At 33.8% G+C, this 23,080-nt stretch overlaps 1 protein-coding gene across 6 annotated transcripts in view; it reads left to right on the top strand.

Moving 5' to 3' along the window:
• The window catches only part of RELCH (RAB11 binding and LisH domain, coiled-coil and HEAT repeat containing), a 116,312-nt gene that overhangs the window by 35,063 nt on the left and 58,169 nt on the right, over positions 1 to 23,080 (top strand). For all 6 annotated transcript variants that reach the window (XR_007455319.1, XM_049619765.1, XM_049619764.1 and 3 more), the window contains exons 6-11: positions 480 to 683; positions 785 to 876; positions 1,492 to 1,776; positions 4,875 to 4,950; positions 6,037 to 6,132; positions 17,614 to 17,726. Coding sequence is in view for 5 of the 6 variants with exons in the window: in XM_049619765.1 (XP_049475722.1) it covers positions 480 to 683; positions 785 to 876; positions 1,492 to 1,776; positions 4,875 to 4,950; positions 6,037 to 6,132; positions 17,614 to 17,726 (866 nt within the window). In the remaining variant the exon portion in view is untranslated. The remainder of the gene's footprint in view (positions 1 to 479; positions 684 to 784; positions 877 to 1,491; positions 1,777 to 4,874; positions 4,951 to 6,036; positions 6,133 to 17,613; positions 17,727 to 23,080) is intronic.

Below are 23,080 nucleotides of genomic sequence, written 5' to 3'. Positions count from 1 at the left end.
AGAATAATAAAGGAAGAACAAAATTAATGCCATCAATGAGTTTACTTGTAAATAATGGGTACAATTTATGAACTAAGATTTTCTTCATGTAGACACGTTCTATGATTTCATGCAAATATTTAAGTATATTTTATAAGTTGAAAATTAACGCAATTTAAAAGTTAAGAGTTAACGTTTTTAAGAGATTTCATAAAAAGATTTCATACAATGTGCAACAATTTGACATCTAAAACAGTTAAACCTGTTTACCTAGAACATCGAGAAACTTACAAGAATAATATTAGACAGTGGAAGATAGATGTAAAATAAGTTAACAATGTTGTTTACCTACTTGGACCTTACCCTTTGACCTTACAACAACATTATGATTATGTTGGGTTTTCAAGATACTAGCCTGTAAGGAATAAAATGAATCTCAAAAATGCAGGATAAAATTTCATCATCGTTTTTTTTTAATGTTGTTATTATTTATCTTTTAGGATTTTGAACTATGGGATGATGTAGGATTAAACATTCCAAAACCTCCAGACTTACTGCAACTCTACCGAGATTTTGGAAACCATCAGGTGACGGGGAAAGATCTTGTGGATGTGGCCAGTGGTGTAGAAGAAGATGAATTAGAGGCTCTTACACCAGTTTTAGGCAACCTTCCTCCAAGCCTTGAAACTCCTCAGACTGTAGAGGTGAGTAATACTAACTAGTCAAGTCCACAAAAAGTTTTTAAACTGTGTCAAAGCATGCTATGAGATCTTGAGTTTCTGTTTTTCTCCCATTTTGATTTTAGAACTCCTTGCTAGTACAGAAATTAGAAGATAAAATTAGTTTATTAAATAGTGAGAAGTGGTCTTTGATGGAGCAAATCAGAAGACTTGAAAGGTTAGTACTTAATCATCATTTCTAAAAAATCTCTTAAAGATTTAAAAGAAATTGGCACGTTATATAAATATATAAGATAACATTTCAGTTGTAAGATGTAATTTTTCATATTCTGATACTTCTGAAAAAATGTCTTTTAATTGCTTTATATATTTAATATCTTCTTCCCCCCACCCCCTGCAAAAGTTATTAAGTAATTGTAGTAATCATATAATTGATTAACTCTTGGAACGAAGGAATAAGATAGTGTTTATTAGTTGTGTCAGTATTAATAACTCCCTCACATTAATGTAAATATTTCCCACAGATTATCTCATTAATCCTTCTTTTAATCCTGTGGGTTGGATGCAGTTTTTCCCATTTTGCAAATACAGAAAAGTGCCAGTTCAAAGCAGAGTATATAAGGCCATTTTTATGCTTCATTGAGTTTGTAGCTATACTTTTAGGTATATGAAGCATTCGTGTATATGGTACAGAAAAGATTAATCAGTTGCCAACCAATATTCTATTAATATGTTATATGTTTAATGAATTAAATCTATTATGAGGTTTATGCTATTGCCAAAGTTTTAAGAAATATTCTTGTTCTCTGATAATTTCTCTTTCTTTCTACAGTGAAATGGACTTCCTCAAAAATGAACACTTTGCCATCCCAGTGGTTTGTGACTCTGTTCAGCCTTCTTTGGATCATAAAGACTCTGAAGACACTGGACAGAATCCAGTTATAAATAGTTCAGACAAGGAAAAAGACGAGGATATCCATCTCTCAAAATCAGATGAAGTGGATTCCTCTATTCCTAAGGAGAATTTCCCAAGTTCTCTCCCCAGGAGAGAAAGAGAAGAAATGCCCTCTTCTTCTCCATCAAGTAAAAACACAGTCCATTTTGGTAAACCCAATAGGTTAGTATGCATCCTGTGTCTTGAAGTGCATCTTTCATGTATTTTGTTTCTTGCCAAACTGGAGGAGCTTCATTGTTTATTTTGCAGGTCACATGTATGAGTTTTTACATTTGTCATGAAATGAACACATAGCAAAGTACATGTCTCAAAAAAACCAAACAACAACAAAAAAAACCTATCACAAAGTCATTACTAAGTGAAATTATATTAAAGAGGATTAAAACATAAATGGAGTAGCTTCTATCTTAGCCAAGTACTTAAACTCATAAAATAATATGTATGTTCTATGTGCTTTAAGCACTGGTAGTGGTTGATTTTTACCTTTTCTCTATCCAGTCATTAACAGACTCAGTATGAGCTGTTGGTGTTACAGTTACCAATGTAAATAGGGGAATTGTTTCTGCTCCTAGTCCTTTCTCCTGTGTCTGCTCCCATTACTAATATTGTATTATTAATATCCTCTTGTTTCATTTAATTTTTGTTGGGTCTCAGTGATTGAACTTTGATGAGAAAATAATGGCACCTGCCCTTTTACGATCCAGGTTTTCCAGTGGAGGAGAGAATATAATTAAAAATGTTTTTAGGTTGTAATATGAAAAAGTCATTTTAAGAAAAGAATATTTACGGGGCGCCTGGGTGGCTCAGTCGGTTAAGCGGCCGACTTCAGCTCAGGTCATGATCTCACGGTCCGTGAGTTCGAGCCCCGCGTCGGGCTCTGTGCTGACAGCTCAGAGCCTGGAACCTGTTTCAGATTCTGTGTCTCCCTCTCTCTGACCCTCCCCCATTCATGCTCTGTCTCTCTCTGTCTCAAAAAAAAAAAAAAAAAAAAAAAAAAACGTTAAAGAAAAGAATATTTACTATACTCTTTTTTATATTTTAGGCACAGTTCTAAATTCTTTATGTATCCTAATTTATTTAATCCTCACAAATATCCTATGGTGTATTCTGAACCACACAGTCATGCTTCCTCTCCCTATTTTTTTTTATAGTTTATTTATTTATTTTTGAGAGAGAGAGAACAAGCAAGCCAGGGAGGGGCAGAGAGAGATTGAGAGAGAGAGAGAGAGAGAGAGAGAGAGAGAGAGAATCCCAAGCAGGCTCTGCACTGTTAGCACAGAGCCCAGTGCAGGGCTTGAACTCACGAACCATGAGATCATGACCAGAGCTGAAACCAAGAGTCTGACGCTTAACTAACTGAGCCACCTAGGCACCTCTCCTCTTCCTATTGAATAGATGGATATTACACCTAATATTGGGGTATAATAGGAAAGCATGACTGATTTCTTTTAGACTTTACTCATTGTTAGTAAGAAGTATGTGATTTTTGTATTTTATTTTTTTAAGAAAATCTTTCCACTGATGAGCCACAACCTTTTGTATACCCACTAGCCATACTTTTTCTTTAGGTATAAGGGAGGTTACAGAGTTGAAGTAGATATGGCTCAGTTCTCAAGGTACATTTTTTTTCTAGTAGGGTAAGATAGAGTCATAAAAATCTGTTATGATATGCAACCATAATGGCATTTGTAGTAGTTCTTTAGTATTTAGGAGTACTTCCGTTTGTTTCTTTTGATATGCCAAAGCCACTTCCTAGAGAAAGATGGTCGTTCAGTTTGTTCAACTAATTTTTTTAGCCCTTAACTAACTATGTGCCAGGTGGTATCAACAAAGAATATAGTGGAAGGCAAAACATGCTGTGATCCCTTCAGTCACAAACCTTATAGTGTGAGAGATGAGCAATCAGACAATCATAATAAAGTATGAAAAATAGTAATATAAGAGAAGTGCAGCTTGCTTTGGGAACACACAAATCAGGGCACCTAAGCTAGTCATCAGAGCAGGAAAGGTTTCAGGGAAGAAGTGTCTAACCTGAGACCTAACAACCAAGTAGGAGTTAACCAGACAAAGAGGTAGGAGGAAGGGTGTTCCCTCTCAGGGAGGAGAGGAGAATACCGCACGTTTGGGGAACTAAGAAGAAGCTAGTAAGGTTTAAGCAGAGACTAAGACATATAAGCCATTTTACCTCATGGGACATGATGGTATCTAAGTTTTAGAGAGTCCTCTGAGGTAGAGGTGATTGGAAGGTAGCAAGACTGGTAGAAAGAAGACCAACAGAGCATCCGTTGGAAGAATCCAGGTAAGAAATGATTGAGCCTGACTTGTACTAGAAAGAAGCGGGTAGAATTTTAGATAAAAGGTAAAAGCTTGGTTGGATTTGAGGTTAAAAGAAAGGGAGAGATAAAGGCTGATTTGTGGTTTCCGGCTTGGGCAATTCAATGGATTATGGAGAGTCTCCTGAAAGAATACGGGAAAAGGAACATAAATGAGCAAATAGACTCAAATTTGGTACGTTAGTGTAACTGTCATCATAGAAATTACTGAATGCCACTTTGTAGCGTATACTAAATAAGCTCCGTTTTGTAACTTTTAGTGTTATCCCTTTGAGGATTGAGCACATGAAGTACAGCTCAGTCATGTTTTATGAACACTACTACATAGAAACTAGTGTCTTTTTAGAAATATAAATGTTTTAACCTCATTTATTTAACATGAATAAGTTAATGTTGTTAATTACAAAAAAAAAAATACTTTATTTACAAAATACCTTGAATGTTGACTGAACCTCTGCTTCATTTATTTTAATTTTTCCCTCTTTTATGTGGGTTTCTAACACTGAGGTTTATCATTTTATCATTAGATAGGGCCGCAAAACTTTGATTCCTGTCAGCAACTTGTATCCACTATCTACCTTTCTGGGACCACTGAGAATTGGAGACAAAAAAGTCCTCATTTCAGATTTTGCAAATTCTTTCTATAATCATTGACCTGCTGTACCCTTCAGGTTTGATCCATTGATATTTACAGGCTGCTCACTCACATAACATCAAACAATTTTAAGATTAGCAGTGACTGCTAATTTTTTCCCCTGTATAATTCTCTGCTGAAGTGTCCTTCAAGTCATTGGTGGCTGAAAAATCTAGTCGGCATTTGAGGAGCAGGATTAATGCAGGAATGGGAGTTATAATGTGCAGCTTACCTTCTAAATGCCAGTGGTAACTATTTGGTATTGTCCCCTTTTCATCCAATTTTTCTTCTAGGAAATTGTCTCCTGCTTTCCACCAAGCTCTACTTTCTTTTTGTCGAATGTCAGCAGATAGTCGTTTAGGATCAGAGGTAAATTATACCATTTTTGTCTTGGAACTTTATTAAAACACTTGGTTTTTCTTCTCAGTATCTCATCCAAAAGCAACTGTGATAAGACTATTTCAAATACCCATCTATTTTTTAAAATAATGCTCTAAGAATAGTTCCTAAAATTTTAAACTTTCAAGGAAGATAGTTGATTATTTCTCTGTTCTTTGGATTAAAGTTTATTTAGTATTAAATTGACTTTTTGTAGTCTGTTTTTAATTTGTTATGTCTACTGACATATGGTAATACGCCTCTCTTTGGTACAATTCAGAAAACCAATGTAAGGGTACACATTGTTTATATTTTAGTTATTTTTAGATTACTCCATTATTTTTTACTTCACTAGTAATGGTTATCTTCAATTGCTGGGTCTGTTAGCTCTCAGATTAGTTTTCCTCAAATGCTTTGTAATTGTGGGAGGTTGGTCTTGAGAGGGTATTTCATGAAAATTTTTTTCTATCTTTATACTCACTTCTCCCTTTCTGGTTGTTTTGTGGTTGATCCCACTTGACCTCCCGCCGGGCTTCTGTTTCACAAAGTCATTGAGAACGTGGAAGAGCTAGAGGCTGGTTTGGATGCATTTCTGGCCTCTGGCCATCCTCCCTGCAAGACTGGGTCAACCTCCACGGGCCTCCTCTTGCATGCAGCTTCGTTCTATAAACTATCACTGTAATCATAGATTGTAGCAATGTGGGCATCTTTTCAAGAATAAAAAAAAAAAAAAAAAAAAAAAGATCATTGAGGCTGCCTCAGTCCTATGTTATCGCTACGTGTTCCCAGAACTGCAGCCTAGTGGGGCTCTTTGGATTCACCCTTGCTTCTTACTGGTGTTTTCCATCCATTTCTTGCTTACGGAAATGTTGATCCTGTTTGGGAACACAGTTATTGTTGACGATGGTGATGTTCTTGTTATTATCATTGCCATCATAAGTTGGAATTTTGGATGTGTATTTGGAGCAGAGGTGGCAGGGTCTAAAGCATGAACTTCAGGTACCATCACACATGGAAGTTCTACACTGTCATCATAATAAATACTGTCATCATTTATTAATTCTTTGGTTTTTCTAGGTGTCTCGGATTGCAGACAGTGAGAAAAGTGTCATGTTAATGCTGGGACGCTGCCTGCCACACATTGTTCCTAATGTGCTGTTGGCAAAGAGAGAGGTGAGACACATAAAAGTGTTTTCATCCCAGTAATCTCATCGTGTTGTCCATTTTTCGTCATTTTGAAGTTTAGTGTTATATTTTTATTTTGTTAAAGTCTATTACTTGCAATCATATTCTTACTTTTGTGCATGCATCTCTGCTCCTAGAGAATGGTTTTACACCTCTGTCAGGTGAGTTCAGTAAAACTGCATGGTATTCATGTTTTCCCAATTTTGCTTAAAACATCATTAGCTTCTGCAGCACTAACTATTACTGTAGGTCCATTTATGTGCCATGAATACTGTCCGTTTTTTAACTAATTTATTTGATCTCTGCTCTCGACACGATATGCTTAATATGTCTACAAAAATAGACCCTGTGTGTTGAAAATTAACTGGGACTAATAATGTAACTTTTTTCCTAAATAGTTTTATTATATTTGTCAATAATTATACTTGTCTTATGATGATAGGATAGTTATAGCATTGACTACAGTAACTTTTGAAAGTACCTTCTTTTGTTTTTCTTGTAGCTAACTTGTTATTGACACATGCTTAAAATATCCAAACTATAGTAGCCAATATATTTTAGCACACTTAGCCTTTGTTGTGAGCCACACTGTAGAGAGTTATCTTTAGAGTTCTATTTAACCAAGAAAAGACTAATAAAAAGTTACTGTTATCTAATTTAAATGCCAGTGGATGATTTCTTTGTAATCAAGTTTAATAATTTACTTGAATAATTCAGTTTATGAAATCGACTTCCAGTTCACAGCATTTTTTAAAATAAAAAAACGGGTTAAGAATATTTTAGAATGTATCCTGTAAGTTTCTTCTATCATCTTCTTAATATTTACCACTGATTTCAATCATAATCCATGGGACCTACAGTATGATAGGTACACAATGCATTGGCAAAACCATATAAAGCTTATTCTTAATTATTTGTTTAGCACAAGAAATTTGTACTGATCCTCAAGAAGACTTACATGTAGAGACTTACATGTAAAACTTATATTAAAAATGTTTATTCCTATAGGTGTTTTGGATTTAAAAAAAAGATTTAAAAGACTGTTTTCTTACTGGTGGTTTTATTTTACCTAATATATAAAAATAGTGGTGAGATATTAATACATGTGGAAAATTTTCTGTATCTTGAAGGATCAGTGTCCAATTTCAGATTGTTTTGCAGTTCTGCCTGGCAGAATGGTGTTTGAGCTTCTTTTCCTTTTTTAGCTTGTAACATAATCAATGCAATGCATTAATGTTTGCATCCCTTTTACTATATTTCCTTAATATAATCTTTAAAATATCACAGAAGCCTAATTGTTATGAGATGGCAGTTTAAGCCTTTTTTATTTTAATTTCCCCTTTTTTTATCATAAAAGACTCTACCACTAAAATCTGATTGTACTGCATGAAGTATTTATGAATTTGCATCATCAGTAATCAGATACATTATATATAAATATATATGTTAAGCATATGTATTTATACATACATATTTTGTTTGTGGTATGATGTTTACTTTTCTGGCTGACCTTAGTTTTTGTATTTAAAAAATATATACTTATAATTTCATGAAGAAGTGATCGTTGATCTGTTTATTTGTACGTTATTCTATCAGAAAATTTACCATTTGTATCAAAAGTTGTATTTTCTTGAAATTAAATTGGTAAATTGGTAAATAATGAAGTTTATTTTGGTTTGGTTTGAAACCAATCCCAGGGCATGAAAGGACAAAACTTTTATTTCATTTCATCCTTTGATATTAGATTATTTTTATTTAATATTTCATCTTAATTCCTTAAATATATATTTTTAAAAAGGTCTTGTGATTAAAGGATATTTTGATTTTTCTTATTTCTCAAGTTTTTATATAATCTCTTATCAGTATAAGCCTTTTTGTTGGTATGCAAATACAATTAAAACGTCCTTCAGTAAACTGATTGGTCATAATAATATCCTAGCTGCTTAATTAGAAAGAGGATTTAAGGTTTTGATTAAGTAATACATTCACCAGGTTTAACATCTTTTTAAATGTAAGAGGATAAACAACAAAAACTCTTCCCCTCTCCCTGAGCCACCATCTCACGTGCAATAAATATTATTAGTTTCTAGTATATTTTATTAAGTCTTTTGCCCATTTTTTAATTGGGTTGTTTGTCTTTGCTTTTGAGTCATAGGAGTAAGAACAATTCTGGATATTAAACCCTTTTATATGATTTGCAGTATTTCCTTCCATTTGGTAGGTTGTCTTTTCACATTTTTGATAATGTCCTTTGGTGGACAAATGTTTTTCATTTTTATTAAGTCTGATTTATTTATTTTTTCTTTTGTTGCTTGTGTTTTTGGTATCAAATTTAAGAATCTATTGACAAGTCAGAGGTCAGGAAGATTTATTTATCCCTGTGCTTCCTTCTAATAGTTTTATAGCTTTAGCTCTTAGATTTAGGTCATTAATCCATTTTGCATTTTGTATTTATATATGGAGTGAGGCAGGGATCCAGTTTTATTCTTTTCGTGTGATTATCCAGTTGTCCCAGCACGATTTGTTGAAATGTTTCCCCACTGAATAGTTATGGCATCATTGTCAAAAATCATTTGTCTGCAGATGTTTGGATTTATTTCTAGACTCTCAGTTCTGTGAGACCAATTCTTTTGGTCTTTTATGCTTATCTCTATGCCTGTACCAGCCACACTATTTTGATTACTGTAGCTTTGTACTAAGCCCCTTGCAGTTCCATAGGAATTTGATACTCCCCTTTCATTTCTGCAGTAAAGGTCATTGGAATTTTGATAGGGATTGCACTGAATTTATAGATCACTTTAGAGAGTACTGCTATTCTAACAGCAGTAATTCTTCTAATTCATGAACATGGAATTCTTTTTATTTATCTATGTCTTTAATTGCTTTCAGCAATATTTTCTCATTTTCTGTGTACAAGTCTTTCACCTCCTTGTTTAACTTGTTCCTAGATGTTTCATTGTTTTGGACGGTATTATAAATGGAATTTTTCCCTTAATTTCCTTTCAGATTGTTCGTTGCTCATTTATAGAAACAGAAATGATATTTCGGTGGTGATTTCATACCTTACAACTTACCTGAATTAGTTTATTAGTTCTAGTAGGTTTTGGTGGATTCTATGTGATTTTCTTTATCTAGAATAACATTATCTGCAAATAGAGTTTTGCTTTGTCCTTTCCAATTTTGATGGCTTTTATTTCTTCCTCTGCTTAATTGCTCTGGCTAGGACTTATCGTACAATGGTGAATAGAGGTGTTTTGAGAAAGCAAATATTTTTGTCTTCTTCCTGATTTTATGGGGAAAACTTTTAGTCTTTCACCATGGAGTATGATACTGGCTGTGGGTTTTTCATAAATGCCCTTTTTCATATTAAGAATATTTTCTTCTGTTCCTAGTTTGCAATATTCTTATCAAAAAAGGGTATTGAATTTTGTCAATACTTTTTCTGCATTGAGATGATGATTTTTATCCCTTCGTTCTCTTGATGTAGTATAATATGTTCTTGATTTTTCATGTGTTGAACCACCCTTGCATTCCGGGGTAGATCGCACTTCGTCTTAATGTATAATTCTTTTAATAATGTTGTTGGATTTAGTATTTTTTTGTACATTTTTGCACATTTTTTTCACATTTTTGCATCTAAATTCATAAGATACTTTGGTCTGCGGTTTTAACATTTATGAGAATTGTCTGGCCTAACATCTGGTCTGTCCTTGAGAATGTTCCATACTTGAGAAAAATATATATTTTGCTGTTGTCAGGTTGAGTGTTCCGTATCTGTCGATTAGGTTTAATTATTTTATAGTGTTCAGGTCCTTGATTTCCTTACTGATCTTCTATCTAGTAGTTTATCCATTATTGAAACTGAGATATTAAGGTCTCCAAATATTATTTTAGAGTTGCATTGTATTTTTTCAGAGATACTTTGTGTGTGTAAGCAAACTCAAATATATGATCTTTCTTCCATGACTCACACAGATGGTACTACACTCTATGCACTATTCTTTACTTTGCTTTTTTTTTCCATATAACATATTTTTGTTTCTTTCTATGTCAGTACATAAAGAACTTTCTCATTCTTAAGGCTGCATAATATCTAGTTGTAATATAGTCTCATTTATTTTTTATTTTCTTTAATTTAAAAAAAAATTATATAGAGAGAGCACAAGTGAGAGAGAGGGACAGAGGGAGAGAGAGAATCTTAAGCAGGCTCCAGGCTCATTGCAGAGCCCAACACAGGGAATGATGCCATGACCCTGGGATCATGACCTGAGCCAAAATCAAGAATCTGACTCTCAACTGACTGAGCCACCCAGGCGTCCCTTTTTATAATAGTTTTTTAAACATGTTTTAAATTAGTGTTTTTTCAGATATTATTGGCCACACTCTCAGTAAGAGAGGCATTTTACCTGATGTGCCAGTATATAATTACAGATATAATTAAAATGAAAGTTTGGAAAAAAAATTAAAAAATTAAAAATTAAAAAAATAAAAAAATTAAAGTTTGACAAATCAAGCCTTACCTTTATGAAATATAAAGCATTAAAATAGAAGATAATCAATATCAAACATGATTTTATAAATATTTTTAATTAATAAAGAGTATAGCTAAATAAATAATAAAAAAGAAAAACAATGCTCTTTATGATCCATTCAATTGATTTTATGACCCGTTGTTTTAAAGGGGGGGTGACATAAAGGTTAATTAAAGCTATCTAATAAATTAAACTTTTATATTTAATAAAAGTGGAAAGTGCAGTGAATATAGATGTTAGTGTTATTTGTTTTTTAAAAGATAAGTAAACACCCTCACTCAATCTTTTGGTCACAATGATAGCATTTTTCTAAATTTAACATACCATATTTCAAGCCTAAGATGCCATTAATTGTAATAGTTAAGTACCTTTAAGAAAGAATTCCAATTAAATTATGACATCTTCTCCATTGTAAGGTACATCCCAATTTCAGAAGTAATAAAAAGTAAAACAAAAAATTTTCCTCCTATATGCTGTTAAGTAATGATAATCTTTTTTTTTTTTCACCAACTTATGTTTATTTTTTTTATCTTGAGAGAGAAAGAGTGCAAGCAGGGAAGGAGCAGAGAGAGAGGGAGAGAGAGAAATCCCAAGCAGGCTCCATGTGGAGCCCAATGTGGGGGTCAAACTCACCAACCATGAAATCATGACCTGAGCCAAGACCGAGTTAGACGATTGACTGAGCCACCCAGGTACCCCTACGAACATGTTCTATTGATTTGGGAAGGAAAAGAAATCATGAGCAAATTTTCTTTTTGTAGCTTATATAGTAATTCATTTTAATGTGTTCATTGAAGAACTTGAATCTTTCAAACCAAATTGTAGAATAAATATATGTATTTAGTAAATAAGCTAAAGAAGTTGATTCTTCACAAGCTCTGCATCAAATGCATTTGAAGGGGAAATTCTGTAATTTAAAAATAGGATTTCATAAAAGATTACTTCTAACAGCATTCTTAAATAATACATCTAAATTTAACTTTTATTTTCATTCTATGCCAAGGAAATATGTGCCGTTCAGCTAGCTGACTCGGAAAAGCAAAGAAGTCTGGGCCTGGAATGGGGATGGGCAAGTGGAAATGGGGAATGAGTCCAAGCCTTTTTTTTGAGGTTGAAATTGTTCCAAAATTAGATTGGTGATGGTTGCACAACTCTGAATATACTAAAAACCACTGAATGTACACTTGAATTTTTATGATACATAAAATAAATCTCATTAAAGCTGGAAAAAAAAAAGAGACAAAGGAGAGAACCAATTGTCTAAAAGTTTTAAATATAGTTAGTATCTCTAAAGAATCTGATCTTACAAGAAACCAAATTTTGCTCTTTTATATTGGCATTCACGTTTGCTCCCTGGTGAATTTTTTACCTATGTTTTTAACTAAGCCCAGGTAATTATAACTGAATGAGAGTGTTGAAGAGGAAAAGGTTTCACTTGTACCCTTCTAGTTCTTTGGCTAGTCTAGTAATCAGTTTAACATAGGTCAGATTCATAGGAGAAAAATAAATTCACAGTTGTATGGGGGTCCCATAGCAACATAAGACCCAAGGACAAGCTGGGCAATTCAGTTTCCATCTTGAGCGAAGGAATGGGGTAAGAAAGAGGAGGAGGGTGATTCACAGGACAATAAGAAAAGAACAGATGTTTGGTGATTAGATGTTTCTCCTCCATACAGATGAGTCATTCAAATAAAATAGCTATCTCTTGGTGATAGCTCTTTCTGGCCAGGCCCCCTATCTAAATTCTTTTTGGTAGTTTAAGAGAGAGGTAAAGTTTTTCTTGGGGCTGCTGGATTTTGATTGGCTTTAGCTCAAAATAGTCAAAGTGACACATTTTGAAGAGACTTGTTTTGAACCCCTGCAAGAGTTATGCAATAGAATAGTCAATAAGAATAGTAAAATAGTATGGTGAAGTGGTAAGCTTGGTCCATCTTCTTTACCTATTTAATGTGTATGTGTATGGATGTGTTAATTTTGGAAGTAAATCACATACTCTTTAGCAGTATCAGAGTTTTAAAGTCATTCAAATATTTTACATAGGCTTCCTGAAGGTTGAGCCTCAGGAATTGTAATAATTCTAAGAATAGGTATTTTAGCAGCCTTTGAAGTATAGAACTTTTCCAGAGGTGAGTAATCTTGTTTATCGTGTTTTTTTTTTCTTGTGTGAGTCTTTGTAATATTCTTTCCTTCTTCCTTTTTATTTCTTTTTTTAAAGTAAGCTCTATGCCCCAACATGGGGCTTGAACTCATGACCCCAAGACCAAGAGTCAGTCACATGCTCTACCAACTGAGCCGGCCAGGCACCCCTCTTGCTTTCTTGCTTTCTTGTTTTCTTTCTTTCTAACTCTATTACTATCAACATCTCGACAAGTTTAAGCTGAAAATCTAAATCAAAAGGTGTACACTTATCATAACTTGAATTTAAATTGTAATTTGGTATTGCTTAATTTCTAGGCAAAAGACTAGATGGAAAATTTTAAAATAACAACTACCCAAAAGTTTTAAATGAAGCTTGAGTTATAGGAAATAATTTTTTTTAATGTTTTTTATTTTTGAGAGAAAGAGCGCAAGCAGGGGAGGGGCAGAGAGAGAGGGAGACACAGAATTTGAAGCAGGCCCCAGGCTCTGAGCTGTCAGCACAGAGCCTGATGCAGGGCTCAAACCCACGGACCACGAGATCATGACCCATGACCTGAGCCAAAGTCACGCTCAACCGACTGAGCCATCCAGGCACCCCTAAGAAATAATTGTAATGAAAGAGTAAGGGCAAACAGCGAACTATAATTTACTGGATTAATGTATTACCTTTCTAGAACTGTAGAATTTTTTCTTCTTGACAGGAAGCACTCAAACATTTCCTCATTGGCATCTGATCTAAATGTAATGCTTCCTTTTCTGTTTTAGAATTCTTTCAGATCTTGAAGTCATTATCTTATCAACATTTCCATGCTTTTTTTTAATGTTAAAATTTGCCTTCATTCCCCCACCCAACATCTAATCATTCACATTGTTTTAGCTCCTTTTTTACCCCATCCCCATTTTTGTAGTCTAAAGGCACTAATCTTTAAAAGACTAAGAAGGTTAAGTAAAAATATTCATAAAATCAAATGTAAAATTCTCTAAAGACATTTCTATCTCTAAAGTGATTTATTACCATTAAAAGTTATTTTGTTTTACTTAAGAACTGAAAGGAGAATTAAAATGGTATAGGCCTTTCTTATTTAATTCTGTACAAAAGTCTATTGGCAACCTAAGAGTTTGAGGGGTGGATGATCCTTCATATAGAGAGAACCAGCTTTGTTATTAAAATTGCAAAAGTTATTTACTTGAGTAAAATGTAAATTACTAAGCCTTTTAGATTAATGAGTTCTAAAGGCCTTACAAATCTCTTTTCCAAAATGATAATAAAGTATTGGAATGCCTTCTGCAAAAGGATTACTGCAATGATTCCCTCTCTAGTGATCTGTAGGACATCTGTTTTACATTTCACTTCAATACACATTTACTGAGTACTATCAGTTGCTAAAACATGTTTTAAATAAAATATTTAAGATTTCTGTTGCCTTGAAATGTGGACACACACACACACACACACAAAAGAAATGTGGACACAGTAAATTTTTGTGTGTAGGGAGATGCATTACCTTTTGGATATGTTACCAAAGACATAGGTGTTTTCTCACCATGGTTATTATTTTTCATCAACATGCAGTCTTAAGTCTAATTTGCTTAAGGATCTTTTAATGTGCAAAATTCTTAAGCTTTAGATATGATGTCTAACATTTCTCTCTTATTCTCAATACATTTTTTAATATGCAATCATTTAAAGACATTTTTGAACCACTGTCACCTTTTCCTCTGAAGGAGATTCAGCTACCAATTTTTAAATGTTTTATTCAAGAATTAGTGTTTTCAAAACACTAGACTTCTTCAACTGGAAAGATGATACCAAAGAGAGGATATTGATTCAAATCTATAGATTTATGAATAATGTTCAAATGGTAAAGCAGATTTAATAAATTCTGATGTGGATGTATCAATACTTCAGAAGCTTGAAAAAGATGAATTCACAGTAAATAAACGTGAACATAGAACAGCAAATACATACAGAATTCATTATTTCAAGAGTGGTACAAATAGAACTTGTGAGTAAATAAATGAATGATAGAGGAATTAAGATATTTGGAGCCAGTCATAACTTAACAATTAAAATCCTTGATTCTATGAGAAGCAAACTCCTCTTTCCTCTTTTTTCTACCATCACTTACTGGGCCTCTTCTCAGCTGTGTATTTCTAAAAGAGGAAGAGACTGACCTACTTTATACATAACTGTTTTAGCCATTATTGTGCCAAGATGTACCTAATTCTCCTTGGCATAGGATATCATCCAAAAATGTTAGGCAGTGACTTCCTATATGTTGTTAATTTTGTCAGCAAGAAATAAAAGCAAATAGCAACATAACATATTACTGTGATTCAGAAAAGGGAAAAGTATTTTCCTTCAGAGCCCTAAATTCATAGAATTTGAGAGTCTTGAGGGTACAAGAAATGACAAAGGTTTTCCTCCCATGTGTGAATTGGTTGGTAATAGCTGCTGTCTTGAGAAGTGCTTTGGTAAGTCCTGTATTAAGACTTTTTGAGGCCAACTTTGATTTCAGAAGGAAAACTGAACAATTCCATAAGCAATAGATAAGGGAATTAATGTATATGAAGTATTTTCCATTTCTACCCTAATCTTAATTTTTGTATGTTTTACTTGTAGAAACTAAAAGTCAGAGAGGTTTGTGATTTGTCATTAGGTTTTCAGTTTGGCGCATCTATAGCCATATTTCAGTTAAAAGATTCTTTATAGTAGGACATAAACTTCCTCTCTGATTAAGGATCACTAAGATTCATGATGTAAAAAAAAAGGGGGGGAAATGTAAGGCACAAAGAATAGTTGAACAATTATTTTGCTATGCTTGTTTTTGAGATAAAGAAGCTAAATAATTATATTTTAAACAGTATGTATATATATAGTTGTAATTACAGCAAATATATTACCTGTGTTTCATCACTTTATCTTTAAAGAGTGGTACAATAGAAAGAGAATGGAGGAAGATTATGGAAAAGTATATATGTAGAGATAATGGAAAGCCAAGAAGAACATTGAGGAGAAAGCAAGAAAACTTGGGAAAGAAGAATCTGACATGAGGGAAAATACAAATAAAATATTTGGGGCTTTTCTTGATTTTCACACATTAAAATAATTTCTCCTTTTGTTAGTGCCTTCTAGAATAACTGCTTTTTCATCTTTAAGATTCTTCTCTCAGTGGGATATGCTGATGATGCAGTGTCTTAGTACTCTCAGGAGGATCGTTGGCTCTTAGCAGTCTAAACGGAATCCTCTAAGGATTAGGAGAGTCCTTGAGATTAATGGTCTCCTACTCTAGTATTTCATAAAAGATTGTTCAGTTTCTGTAAAGTCAAGACTAATCCATCAAGCATCATATTGAGTCTTTGGTGAAAACATTACTGAACAATACAGGATCCATATGTATACTTTGCCTTCCATTCCCAGTACAAAATCATTTTCCCTCATTACTTTTTGTTTCTTGTCCTTTTCATTTGCTCACTGATGCAAAACCTACAGAGGTGCCCAAATAGAAAGATGACTGAATAAACGTTTCAAATTCCTTTTTACTTCTCAGATGTATTCTTAGCTCTCCTCTGTATCTTCGTACTTTCAATTTAAGATTTATACCAGGTAATTATAATTTTAAGATAATATGTAAAGACTTTAGAAATAGTAGAAAGGAACTTCAAGTCATTCCTTTAAGTTTCAGTCTCAGCTCCTCTAAAAAATGGCGTCATCCATTTCTAAGGAAGCATCTTCAAAACAGGAAGATACTTGCCCTACAGTGTAGACTTTTCTGCAGGGTATCACGTGTTATTACATAGCAGTCAGTTCCTGTTTTAATCTACTAGCACTTTTTGGTGGGTAGGAAGATAGATGGGAAAAAGAAATGGTGGGGTTGTAATCATTCTGTTATTACATCATAGTTATGTCTTTAATATATTACTGAAAAGTAACGATAAAATATTATTTTCATAATTTAGAAAGTTTTTTCCCGAAAGTATCACTTCTGGACTTTTATTCTCATTAGATTTGAAAATCCATTCCAAAATGAAAAACATTAATATCTTTTTCATATATATTAGAATTTTGTCTTACTTTAATTAAAATGTGAAATAAATTTGGTTTAAGTATTTCTTTGGAAGAGAGAAATAAACTTTTGTTATTACTTTCCTACAAAATATTGAATTCACCTCTGCACGTTGAATGTGCAACAAGTACGATATTACTAAAAATCTCCATTTGAACATAAACCATGTCTGCTGATACTCTGTAGCAGTGCTGAGAGCATTGAACACTTATGGAAATGGTCTTCTTTTTAATGAGCCATAGGGTTAAGTGAGAAGGTACAGAATTACTACTTATATGTAATCTTAATAAAAACAGATGATACTGTACTTGCGGAAGTGGGATGAGTTGTCTTGATTTTCTGTTACCTTTCCAAGCTTTAAAAGATAGCTAGCTTCTGCAAGTTTTTGTTTAAAAACACCTTCAAAAATAAAATTCCTGTGCCAGCTTATAGTGTTCTATAGTCCAAAAACTAGTAGACGATTGGGAAGGACTGGATAAGAAAATAAGGTTAGTTGAATCTTCAGTAATGTTATTTATTACATTGTGATTCACACCTTTCTGCAACCACCACATAAATACATGTTTCAGTGTTTTCTCTTGAATTACCAATGTTACAGAGTTAGAATTTGCTCTTTTGTATGTTGTGATTTATTTCATTTTAAATGTCCATTTAAGAATACCCTGGGGGAAGAAGAGCATATTCTGCAACGCATTTTTACTTTGACTTTTTCCGCCTTCATATTTCTTTAGGAGTTGATTCCCCTCATATTGTGTACAGCATGCCTACATCCTGAGCCTAAAGAAAGAGATCAGCTTCTCCATATACTTTTCAATTTGATCAAGAGGCCAGATGATGAGCAGAGGTAGGTATGACTACTTCTTTGGGAAATAAATATCACGTTGATTGATTCACGTCACTAATGTGGCACCAAGATTAGCATTTTAATCTAAATGCCTTCTTTCTGTCCCGGTATTTATTTTAACAAACAGAGGAAACACTGGCCTCATTCACAGAGTTCTGCAGTGCCTTCGTTCTTGTTATTCCAGTTACTCACGTTGAATTTGTACACTTTTATATTAGTTACCTTTAAACTTCTAATTCAAATATTTCTTTGCCTTTATCTTTCACTTGTGATTTCTAAGAACTCCTAAATATTCCCCCTTTTTCCCGCAGCTTCTTAACAGGCTCCACAAAAAACTAAAATATTTAATATATGAATTTCCGCATCATTGGGCTGTCTGTAAACCAATTACTATGTGGCTAGAGGGGTGTAGTATTTTTTGTTTGTTTGTCGTGACTCGAGTGCTCACAACTCTTGATACCTGATTGGAGAAATTAGTTCTGTCTGAGGGTGGTAAAGGGACCCACATCAAGGTGACTTCCCAGAAGAACAGGGAATAGGTTGCGATCAAGTGATAATGATGTCTACCTTAGAGAATAAAATCTTTCAATAAAGGTGGACCTTTTAAGTGAAGCTCTGCAGGTGTGAACGTGAACAGAACATCCTTGTGGGTCAATAGGTTTGACTAAGCACTGGATGGTAAAATATGGGCGTTTGAAATGTTTTTCTGTTATAATTTTCTGTCTTAATGAAAAAGTTTTGCCTACACTTTTGCAAAACAATAGTATTGCACTTTACGATTAGGTAGGTGACTTTACATATTCAATACTTGTTTTACTGACTGTCACTTTTTACCTCATCTGAGAATGTTGGAAAATCACAAAACAAGTAAAGCTCAAAATTATATATATATTTTTTTAAGTTTCTTTATTTAGTTTGAGAGAGAGAGAAAGTGTGAGTGGGTGAGTGGCAGAAAGAGAGAGAGAGAGAGAGATCGAGAGAGACTCCCAAGCAGGCTCTGTACTATCAGAGCAGAGCCTGACTTGGGACTCCAACCCATGAACCATGAGATCATGACCTGAGTCAAAGTCAGATGCTTAACCTTAAAGCTCAAACTTTTATTTTTTTTATTTTATTTTAATTTTTCTTATTTTTATTGAGATATAATTAATATATAACATTGTGTAAGTTTAAGGTATACAGTAGATTGATTTGATACATTTATATATTGCAATATGATTACCATCAAAGTGTTATCTGATACCCCTATCATGTCATATAATTATTATCTCTTTGTAGGGAGAACAATTAAGATCTAGCTTCTCATCAACTTTGAAGTTTATGATACAATATTAATGACTATAATCACTGTGCTGTGCACTATATTTCCAGCATTTATTTACCTATTAGTTCCAAGTTTGTATCCTTAAACAGCATATCCCCAATTCCTCCACACCCAAGTCCCGGTAACTACCATTTTACTCTCTTTTTACAAGTTCAGCTTTCTAAAATTCCTCATATAAATGATGTCTTACAGTATACATCTTTGTCTGATTTTCTCACTTAGCTTAATGTCCTCAAGGTCCAACCATATCCATTTATATTAGCATGAAAAAAGGGTAAGATTCCAAGGAATAAATCTTACAAATGATGTTAAATATTTTAAAACCTTACAAATATTATAAAAGACCTAAACATATTTTGGAAGACCTAGGTCTAGTCCATGTTTATAAACAGTAAAAATCTGTATAACACTTTTGCAAAAAGTGGTCTGCTATTCTAGTCAAAGTCTTTATTTTTTTTTTTAATACAATTTATTGTCAAATTGGCTAACTTACAGTGTGTACAGTGTGCTCTTGGTTTGGGGGGTGGGCAAAAGCTCAAAATTTTAAATACAAGGTATCTCTCAACTCTGAGAGTCAAGATGGCCGTATAGATTTTAAAACATTATGAGTATATATCTCTTTCCTGTTCTTAGCAAAATATACCTGAGCAAGTGGAGAACATGTCCTTTCAGGATCCAGAGTCAAGATGAATCTACACCAGCAGTCCTCACATGCTAGTCCAATAGAAAGAAGGGAAATTTGGGGCGCCTGGGTGGCTCAGTAGGTTAATAAGCATCTGACTTTGGCCCAGGTCATGATCTCATGGTTCATGGGTTCAAGCCCCACATCGGGTTCTGTGCTGACAGCTCAGAGCCCGGAGCCTGCTTGGGATTCTAAGTCGCCCTCTCTCTGCTCCTCCCTCACTCATACTCTGTCTCACTCTCTCTCAGAAATAAATAAACGTTAAAAATTTTTTTTAAAAAAGAAAGAAAGAAAAAGAAGGGAAATTAAATCACTGTATTAAGTACTATTCATTGCAAACTAAAAATTTTTTAAGGACAGTTTGATGGTGCTAAGAAAATTAATATTTTTTCTCCTTGAAAAATACTCTTCCCTATCCTGACAGCTTAATAATTAAATACCATTTATTACATTGTTGTTTTTAAATTTTCAAGGCAGAAACCTCGGATCTCTAGGCTGTTTTCATACTCTGCATGGAAAGCTAATAGCTGCCACCTGGTGGCCAAAAGTGCCTATTGGGCTTACATCAGGTTGAGCTAGGTCAGGAATTCAGCACTCGTGCCCACGCTTAAATCTTTTACCTTACAGATATAAAAGTATTTACTGAAATAGACTGATCAGTCGACTTACCGTGTATAATGTGAGTAACAAATTAACAAAGCAGGATGTTTAAGTTAGCATAATGTATTTGTCATATAATCACTTGCTACTTTTCCTGACTTAATAAATCTCAGGCTTCTTTGTCTCCTAAGAAGAATTTCATTTTATGCTTAATAATGGTGCTTTTTGCCAGTTCTTTGCTAACAACCATAATTGCCACCATATTCCTACCTGCATCAAATACTAGTCAAATAATCCCTGTCCTGCGATTTAGTACAAGTGAGAACATTTATTTTTACCATTACGGGAGCCTGTTTCCAATGCTGTTAATAATCGATAGGCTATCTGACCTTTTCTGTTTTCAATCTGTATTTCAAAACTGTTATACTTTTTCGAATTAACTTTGCTGGCTAAGAAGTTTGCCTTCAGGGGCCTAACGTTTTTTCAACAAGTTGATATATCTTTACTATGTAGATGGTGGCTCATGATTTAAAGTCATTTCGCACGAGAGTTTCGTGCAAGTGTTTGTAATGCCTACATTTCACCTAAGTTCGTTTACTAAAAGAGTCAAACGTTTATGAAGCCAATATACGTGCCTTCTCATTCTTTTAAGACACTAGTGGGGAAAAAACAATATTCAGATATTAAGAAATTTTCACTGGGGAACAGGCAGCTAAAAAGCTGTCCGTAAACCTTGGGAATTTCTTTCTCCATTCTTCTTTTATTCGTGTTATTTGCCTTCCCAAAGTAGGAAATAGAAAAGCAAAGGAAGAATTGAGAAATAGGCATGGGAGATGATAATATAAATATAAAGGGGAATCAGATAGATAAAAATACAAGATTGTGGTAAGTGAGAAGAAGCTGTAATATACACTGAAGATATACTGGCTCAACATTTTCCTCGTTGTTGTCCAGATGTTCTTTGTCATTATTCTCCTCAACCTGAGAGAATAGTTATAGTTAATCTGGCTAAATTAAATTGAAATTTAAAGTTACTATTCAGGGGCGCCTGGGTGGCACAGTCGGTTAAGCGTCCGACTTCAGCCAGGTCACGATCTCGCGGTCCGTGAGTTCGAGCCCCGCGTCAGGCTCTGGGCTGATGGCTCGGAGCCTGGAGCCTGTTTCCGATTCTGTGTTTCCCTCTCTCTCTGCCCCTCCCCCGTTCATGCTCTGTCTCTCTCTGTCCCAAAAATAAATTAAAAAAAAAAAATAAAAAAAAAAAATAAAGTTACTATTCAGTTTAAGTTGACTTATATTGCGAAATAGTGAGCATTGCTTGGGCTTCAAGTGCCGTTTCTATAATTAATGTGAATAAACATTCTAATTTGCTTTTTCTTGAAGTTGGCTACTTTAAAACATCTATTGAAGGGGCACCTGGGTGACTCAGGCGGTTAAGTGTCAGACTTCGGCTCAGGTCATGATCTTACGGTTCATGGGTTCAAGCCCCACATCGGGCTCTCTGCTATCAGCTCAGAGGCTGCTTTGGATCCTCTACCCCCTCTCTCTGTGCCCCTCCCTTCCTCCCTCCCACTCTCATTCTCTCTCTCTCAAAAATAAATAAATCTTAAAACAAATTAAAAAGAAAACATACTTATTTTTCCATCAGGTTTTACTATTTTGAACTAGATAACCAAAAATGGAAAAACTTACAATTCTGCATTTTATTTTATCTTATTTTATTTTATTTTATTTTGTTTTGTTTTGTTTTATTTTATTTTATTTTATTTTATTTTATTTTATTTTATTACAGTTCTGCATTTTAAAGTCATTTAAAATGGAACTTCATTCTGAAGAGTGAAAAAATATATTTAAAATTCTAAACTCTTGTAACTTTCAAATCTATCAATTCAAATGAAGTTATTATATTGGTTAAATATATACTGTTCTGTGACAGATTACACCAAAAGAATGTGGTTTAAAATAACACTCATTTTTTTTCACAGTCAATATGAAATTTAATCACTAGGCATAATTGAAGATACAAAAATCAAATCATGAAGCATATATACTATTAACTTTAATTTTGAATCTTTCTAAGGCTCAAAACTTTCCAAAATAAATTTCTTATAGCAGAGGATTTGTTTGTTCATAACTATGAAGCCAAAACCAAAACGAAAAAACTTTAATCGATTATTGATATCTTGGTGGTGTTTTCTTCCTCATTACATCAGCTTTGTGGTAACAACATTGCTGGTGATTAGTTGATTTCTGAAGCCTGAGCACCCAAGTTCAAAGGACATACAAAGCAAACAGGATATTCTTATTTCTAGAGACAGAAAGGTTTGCTCTAACAAAGTGATTCTCAAAGTGTGGTCCAAGTATCCTTGGCGGGGGGGGGGGGGGCCGCAAGAGCCCCTCGGGGGCGAAAAGGGAAAAATTTTTTTTTTTTTTTTTTTTTAATTTAAATTTTAGTTGACATACAGTGCGATATTGGTTTTAGGGGTAGAATTCAGTGATTCATCACTTACATACAAGACCCAGTGCTCATCGCAAGTGCCCTCCTTAATACCCATCACCCATCTAACCATTTCCAGCCACCTCCCTCTGTCAACCCATAGTTTGTTCTCTTTCATTAAGAGTCTCTTGTGGTTTGTTTCCTTCTCTTTTTTTCGTTGCCTTCCCATACTTTCATCTGTTTTGTTTCTTAAATTCCATATATGAGTGAAATTGTATGGTATTATCTTTCTCTAATTTGGTTATTTCACTTAG

This window comes from Panthera uncia (assembly GCF_023721935.1).
Source record: "Panthera uncia isolate 11264 chromosome D3 unlocalized genomic scaffold, Puncia_PCG_1.0 HiC_scaffold_8, whole genome shotgun sequence".
Lineage (NCBI taxonomy): Eukaryota > Metazoa > Chordata > Mammalia > Carnivora > Felidae > Panthera > Panthera uncia.
Note: the sequence above shows the minus strand (reverse complement) of the source record. Positions and strands in the feature narration are given on the sequence as shown.